This window comes from Mercenaria mercenaria, chromosome 12, assembly GCF_021730395.1.
Source record: "Mercenaria mercenaria strain notata chromosome 12, MADL_Memer_1, whole genome shotgun sequence".
NCBI lineage: Eukaryota > Metazoa > Mollusca > Bivalvia > Venerida > Veneridae > Mercenaria > Mercenaria mercenaria.
The window spans coordinates 10,802,255-10,809,995 of record NC_069372.1 but is presented as its reverse complement, the minus strand read 5'-3'; the positions used below and the strand labels follow the sequence as shown (position 1 = coordinate 10,809,995).

The following is a 7,741-nucleotide window of genomic DNA, read 5'->3' as shown; positions in this document are numbered from 1 at the left end:
AATAGCCGCATGATATGACACATGGTGCAGAAGTTTTCCATGAATCATGTTCCTTTTGTACTGATTTAATGTTTCGAGACTTAAGCTATTGTCCAATATCTTCATCCGCATTTGAGTCATTAAAAACTCGAGTGATAGCTTCAGCTTCCTCAGATGTGCCTAATTTCACTTTTCAGCATCGAAATAGTCGAGCATACTGTATCCTGTGACAGCTCTTGTTTAACTCGAACTTATCTATTTCCGTATCTCGTAAGGTATAATGATAACTGCGCGCGCTTTTGAATTGGATAGGAGCCTGACACCGTTACCTTTCAAAACAGATCTTTATTCTATTGTTAATTTTAATCATTACCGTTGGATATGATACCCCTGTCAGAATTGAGATTTACAATACGAAATGGAAGATTTTGTTTGTTTTGGGTTAACCGCCGTTTTTCAATTGTATTTCAGTCATGTAACGGCGGAACGAAATTGAAGAGGAGTGTAAAAACACGTATTAACCTCTTTGTACTTTTATTTGTTTGTATTGTTCACTTTATAACTTATAACTACAATTAAGAATGTAAAGTAGGTCTTGGTAACATTAATCATTCTGCCCGAATGTACACTTCATAAGGCGTAAAAAATTGTTTGTTTCCGGTATCCCGACCTACCCTAAATTTTTGGCCCGACCTTAAATGTTTTTATGGCCTTGGAGAATATTTTGTTTTCATTTATTTTACAAAAAGTTGCAAAACTGCACTTTTTATGCTTTAAACATGACCAGTGATGTTAGATATCAACTTACTGATGCTTTAAAGGCATAACCCCCTGATTTGTATTCATTTTTTGACACAAAAATAATTTCTGAAAAGTCTCCCTTAAAAACAATAAAAAAAACAAAAACAATTTTTTCCGACTTACCTACCCTATTTTTTTAGCATGTTACCGGAAACAAAGAATTATTTTAGGCCTAAATACTTGCAAAATATATTTTAGTTGTCCTAGTGATATTTTTATCACTACCTTGATGATCACACGATTGTCTTTATTACACAAAAAATAATCATGATACATATTGTTGCTCTTTTTCATACTACATATTTTATCACATACATTATCCGTATTTGCTAAAAACTACTTCTATCAATACTAATAACATACACTTAAATTTTAACATATTAAACGTTTATGGAGGCAGAGGTTACTTTACTTTTAGATGAGACCAGTGCTTAAAAGATCAGTACTAACGTGGGTCAATTATATTGAAGGAGCCTCGGGCGTCATATTTTCATATTTTTTTAGTTTTTAAGATGGTACTTAAAGCCAAGTGTAATGGACCATGAACATAACTGATAATTTGATAATTTGTTAAGTCTGGTCTGGATCCATGCTGGTCGCAAATGCACTATGTTGGTTTTCTGACGGTGCGTCTTATTTCTATAAATAACTTGGACAAATAGTTATCTAGCGGTCCTTAACTCAAACGGTTCCGTAAGCTATTTCGCATTCATTGTTTGTATTGTCTTGTTGCTAGATTATATTTCGATAATAGTATTGACAAACAGACAGAAGAAAACAACAACCAGTTGTCGCGAGACAACAAACGTTGCAGCGCTCGTGTCCTTTGAAGTCCACACCGTATCCAAGGTAACATACACAGCGGGGTATATCTGATGTCCGTGTATAACAATTTTATCTATTTTCTTCTTGATGTCCTGAGAATCATCAGTTGTATTAACAACAAAGAAAGCATTTACTGACTTCATAAGGAATTCTTGTTCAACATTCAACGCAGAATATTTATCAATTCGGACACCACGTGCATTTCGTATTTCAAAGAAAGTATTGAGGAGGTTGTTTTCTTGTGAATTTTGGTATCCATTGAAACAACCAAACAACAAGGCAACTTTAGGGTCTAATGATGTACTAATGATTTGCCTGAACTTGTACTCAGAGCCAGGTGTAAATATGACAGGAGTGTTACAACCTCTGTACACCACGCTCACTGCCTCTTCGCCTAATATGTCAATACCTCGGTCTATGAGATCACCTGCTTGTTTCCATGGTTGTTCGGAATTTCCAGAACGAAGTACATTGTTGATTCTTCTATACACAGCCTCTGACGAAGGAAGCTTGCATTCCTGAGTGTACAAATTGATAAGGGCAACAGCATATTGTTTATCCTGATTATATTTTCCAAACAAACTGGTTACTTTTAGCATTTGCCTTAACAATACATTTGTTTGTGCTTGGAAAATCCGTCCTTAGGCGCTGGAGAAGGTCTTTGACTTCATCGGCATACGTTTTTTCATGGCCTGTAAGATTATAAAGTGATTGAATTGGGAGACTTCAAGGTCACATGTGTTATCATAATCAATATGTCCTTATTAATAAACCGCAACATCTTCGAGATACACAATTGTTTACTTATCTTATAGCTTTAATGACTTTCAAGGTAAGATAACATCTTCTGTATTGCAATTACTGTTAAAACCACGTGGAAATGAGTGTTTATATTAAACCATGAAAACATGAAGAAACTCAAAACATAAAGAATTGCTTAGCTATTTAATTTCACGAAAAATATTTGCAGAATATGCACACTTATAGATCAATTAGATATTATAACACTTCGAATATTTAATACCAGAGCAAATAGCATCCACACTTCCAAAATGAAGAAAGTAAAATGTATCCCACAAAGGTGTAGTTCGGGAATATGGAAGGTTCCTCGCATAAGTAAATGCTTCCGGACACGTTGAAGATACAATATCTAACATGCACTGTATCCCTCTTTTGCCTTGATCGCTAGTTAAAAACAAAAAGTAAAATATGTCATTAAATGAAAGACATAAAGGGCATGCTCGTCTGACGGTCGGAACTGTGACAATATTCAATGTTAACTATTCCATGAAATTTCCGGATCGAGTTAACATTGTTAACAGTGCATCCTTTAAATATCTAAATGGGTATCCAACGATGATTTATATCAGATATAAGGAGCGATCGAGAACAAACATTATTAGTTACACTGCTTGTTGGTGACAGGATACGGGATATACGCTCTCGAGGAAATCCATATCAGGCGAGAGCTGATATGGATTTTCGAGATAGCGCATATCCCGTATCCTGTCACCAACAAGCTGTGTAACGATTTTATTTTGCCGACTACATATAAGTATTTTTAAAGATTTTTTGTAAAAGTTTTCATTGAAAAATTTGCCTTTTTCGTCGTTTTTTCCACCTGAAAACACAAGGGTTAATATATTTAACATGATACATTTTGAAATAAATATACACTTGATCAATGGAGATAGATATAACAACAGAAACATTCCTTTATACATCGTAATTACACAGAAAACAAAGTTGTATCGGCTTTACATCCGCCATGTTGGCACTGAGTTAGGGTCGCTGAACAGAGTTAAGATTATCCGGGTACATAGCGTGTTGATTCAGTTACGCCAGCAGTGTGTCAGCCATTTTGTTTTAATCAAAATTCATTTCTGAAATGTTCTAGCAGGATATGGAATATGTCCTGTCTCTACGTGACGTCTATTGACCAATAGAAATGCAAGAAACTTGTTGGAGGCAAGATCAAAGAAGTTGTTTACTTACCTGCATAGAATATCATACATTTCTAGGTTAAATACTGCTAAATCGTCCGGTGTAAGACCATCACTATTTTTGCTAATCTCTTCGTCTTTATCAGACATTTGATCAATAACTGGCTGTGCGATTTTAAGACAGTTTTGAGCTTGCACAGGTGAGTTGTCGCTTAAACGATCCATACAGTCTGGCGGCTCACAATTGTATGGATCATCTTTGCAACTTGCTGAACACCAATTTACCAACAGGAACAGAACTGTTAATGTAATGCATCTGTATTAATTTCACATCTTGGACTGTTTTAATTTACCTAATATTCAAATATAAGTAACATTAGACAGCGCGCTACTTCAGGCTATATGGGTTTGTCCTCCCATTCATATTTTTGATGCCGCCTACCAAGCATGAAAAAATATCTACTACTTCCTAGACAAAAGTTAAATTTCTAAATTTATCCCTTAACCTTCATTTGTTTTAAAAGCAATTGTTTTATTATAATTGCATATTAAAATGCATTAGGATGTACGTATGACCGAATACATCATATAAATAGGTGGTAGCAACATGAGAGAGAAACTCCAGAAAAGGACAAACAATTATTCTTTTACCTATGCATTTGTTGTACTGGAAACACTAAAAGACCTGGGGCCGTATTCATAAAGCATTTTAAGTATAAGAAATTGATTATTTACTTAAGTATTACTTAGATAATAAATTTAGTTTACTTAAGTATATTTGTTATTCATAAAATAAATTAATAAGTAATTCTTGGCTTTTATTGTGGACGAAAAACAACATTAAAGTGCTTTTGTCTGAAAAACAACATTTTAATCGTACCCACGACGCTATTTTGTTTTCTGACTTAAATCTTTCTTACGTATCTTAAGTTTATGCTGTTTTATGAAGGACTTAAGTTATTTACCTAGACTTAAGCTGAAATAACCACAAACTTAAGTAAAATCTTCAATTTAAGTCAAAACTTATACTTATTAATATGTGTGTGTTCGGGTTTAACGTCTTTTTAAACAATTTTTCAGTCATAATAAACATGAGTAAGAATTCAACTATACATTGCACCTGTATTCATTCTGGCCACACAGGTCAAGGCTTCAATTTCTTAACTTTTGATCGTTTTACTTGTAAACGGACATCTCTTTTGTATTATATTTGCCTTTTTCTGTAAATAGAAACAGACCAGTTCGCTTTTACCAAGCTAAAAAGAGTTCAATTTTCTATTTAACGAAAAAATGAATGTATAAGTAACTGACCGGTCGCTGCAAAACAGGTATCGCAGTTACAACTATCTTTAATTTATCAAGAACACCCGGGTAAACACTACAGTTATAACCCGAATGGGATTATACTTTACCAGGGGGTCGAACGTGTTTAGGCTCGTTAAAATTTTAAGCGAGAGCATATAGTTCGCGAAACATAAAATGGCTAACAACAGTATGTAAACAATATACAAGGTCAATACTTTTTGGAAAAAAATGTTATTTCAACAGTTTTCGGTTATCAAAACTATGCATCGAGTGTACAAATTTTTCAGATGTGCAATGCCTTTTTTAGAAGGAAGAACTATGTCATTCATAAGAAGTTATTCAGTGTAAACTGATAATTTTCGCTTTTTCGTAAATGAAATGTTTATCAAATATCTCATCAATTTAGATTTATTTTGGTCAAACAGTCTTTGCATTTTATATTCTACATGATGTAATACTTAACTTGAAGCGTGTGACCTTATTTTAGTAATTACTGATTCATAGAAAAGCCGATTCGCCAAACAAATGTGGTGTACGAATGCAAAGTTTGATAAACTTAATGTACGCTAAAATTGATTGGTTTCAGATTAATTGTGTACACTTCCGGAGTTATTTTTCGTAAGAATATATATTTGTTGAGACTCAGGGGATTTGAAAATACATATTGGAAGTTAAATGATATTTGTTTTGCGTCAGCTTTAATTATGTTATTCCATTTTTTTTATTTAGTTTTGCCTTTTACTTTATTTGTCTAATTTATTTTCAGTTTAAATATGCCACGTTACAAGAAAAAGTCTAGACTAACGCTGTACTAACGTCACAATTATTACGTCATAGCATCAAACGGCAAATAGCGGCGCGCTGGAAACAGGGCAAGTATTAAATGAATGCCGTAAAGGATGTATTTTAAAGTCCTTGGTGACGTGATAGAATCGAAATAATGATCTCATTTAGTGATTTTCTCTTGAATAAAAAACAATGTTTGTCGTTCAACGCCCTCGTGATATTATTCCTTCGCATTAGAACTCCAAACAATAATCTATTCAGCGACAAGTCACTAAATGAGATATATGAGCCGTGCCATGAGAAAACCAATATAGTGGGTTTGCGACCAGCATGGATCCATACCAGCCTGCGCTTCCGTGCAGTCTGGTCAGGATCCATGCTGGTTGCCTTTAAAGCCTATTGGAATTGGAGAAACTGTAAGTGAACAGCATGGATCCTGACCAGACTGCGCGGATGCACAGACTGGTCAGGATCCATGCTGTTCGCAAACCCACTACGTTGGTTTTCTCATGGCATGGCTCATATTATTTCTTAAATATTACAATGACGTCACGTCATGACAATAAATGATAAATGGACGGTCTGGCAAACTTCATATGGATATTCATGACAATGCTGTGAAATGCATCTCAAGAAAATCAATATGCACATACAGAAAACTTGTGAAGCAGGCAGAAACCGATACCGTACCTACAAAAAGGGAAAAATAACAGTAAAGTTAGTGCAACTCATTTTTGCACGACGATTAAATCATATACATGTAATAACAGTATAAAATCATTCTAGAATCTTTAAAAGAAATTTTTACTCAATCTACTCACTAAACATTTATGAAAACGGTGATATAAGTAAAATTAATAAATCAAACCAAACGTTCAATATATCAATGGCCATCTTCCACTATAATAATTAACAATTAAGATATAAAGTTCACATGTAGAAAATCCTCATCAAATGTATTAATTTTAAGAAATTTATAGCTAAATATGTTTTAATACACGATGAGAGGTTATACGCCGGAAATAATAATTTCACGAGTGCGCAGCCCAATTGAAAGTATTTCGAACTGCGTATAACCGCCCTTCTGTATACCTCTCGGTGCATATATGACGCTAAATATCACACGGCCGTGAGGTCAACATAATATTGGCATTGCTAATCATATTAGAATGATAATTAATGCAGGAAATTCTATTGTTTAAAAAATGCCACTTTTTAAATGGGAGTGCACACTTAACCTGTGTTTTTCTATATAGATTTTAGAATGTTAAAGGGGTAACATGAATAAGCTGTGGAAGATCGTAAAGCAGAACAAAAAGTGGTTAAATTTCACAAACTCTATTCTGGATAGTCACATTCGTCATGCAATGTGCTTTACAAAAATACTGTTAAAGTTAACTTCACAACAGTGTTAAAAAAGAAACAACTGAAGATTAAATCCTCAAATTAATAAGAATATCAAAATATTCTTTCTTACCTACGAAAGCCGTAGAATCCACGAAAACCAAGAAAGGCATTTTACAAGCTGTGTTATGTCGTCAAAGCAATGCAAACGAATAAAAGATCAAGGTAGATGCGTCTATGTCAATAAAACTTTAACAAAATAACGCTCAATGTTTTATCAGCTATATCAGTTTTGCAACATGTAACATCCTGTCATGATGTGGGTTATTGCAATAGTTATGAAATTTAAAGCGCTATGATCCATTGTTTTCTGTTACAAGTATTAACAAAAAGCATTTTCAGTTTAAGTTTACATTAATGTACAATGTGACACTTTTTGTGGTATCTGGATGTTTTTGACTGATGTTACCTAGTTACACATAGTTTTCCTTTCATTTACCGGCCTATTTATTTCGAAGACATTGAAGAGTTTTGGCCTTTGACGTATTTTAATGTGGAAGATAGACAAGCTTCGTTCTTGCACATGAAAGTTAACTTTTTGTTATATTATTGCAGATGAGAGGTTTTGTAGAACTTAACTGGCATGCGTAGAGGTTCCGTTGTCCTATAATTTCGCTGTCAGTTTTACCCTTGTAACTCAGCATGATTATGATAATCTCCTAGGATCAAACTGGCCGCATCATTTAATCCATAGTTAG

The 7,741-nt window shown here is 34.0% G+C and overlaps 1 protein-coding gene across 1 annotated transcript; it reads right to left on the bottom strand.

Annotated features, from left to right (window-relative positions):
* Positions 1-2,597: 2,597 nt before the first annotated feature.
* LOC123534470 (uncharacterized) lies at positions 2,598-7,223 on the bottom strand. Its single transcript, XM_053518938.1, has 3 exons — positions 7,117-7,223; positions 3,601-3,847; positions 2,598-2,790 (listed from the first exon to the last, which is right to left on the bottom strand). The coding sequence occupies exons 1-3, from the start codon at positions 7,154-7,156 to the stop codon at positions 2,598-2,600; spliced, it is 480 nt and encodes a 159-aa protein (XP_053374913.1). The 5' UTR covers positions 7,157-7,223.
* Positions 7,224-7,741: the final 518 nt, after the last annotated feature.

What these genes read in the sequence shown, in the direction of transcription:
- LOC123534470 (XM_053518938.1), bottom strand. Translation starts at nt 7,156, where the DNA reads ATGCCTTTCTTGGTTTTCGTGGATTCTACGGCTTTCGTAG. An exon ending in GGATTCTACGGCTTTCGTAG is followed by an intron (nt 3,848 to 7,116) that starts GTAAGAAAGAAT and finishes TTACATTAACAG; the next exon opens with TTCTGTTCCTGTTGGTAAAT. An exon ending in ATGTATGATATTCTATGCAG is followed by an intron (nt 2,791 to 3,600) that starts GTAAGTAAACAA and finishes GTTTTTAACTAG; the next exon opens with CGATCAAGGCAAAAGAGGGA.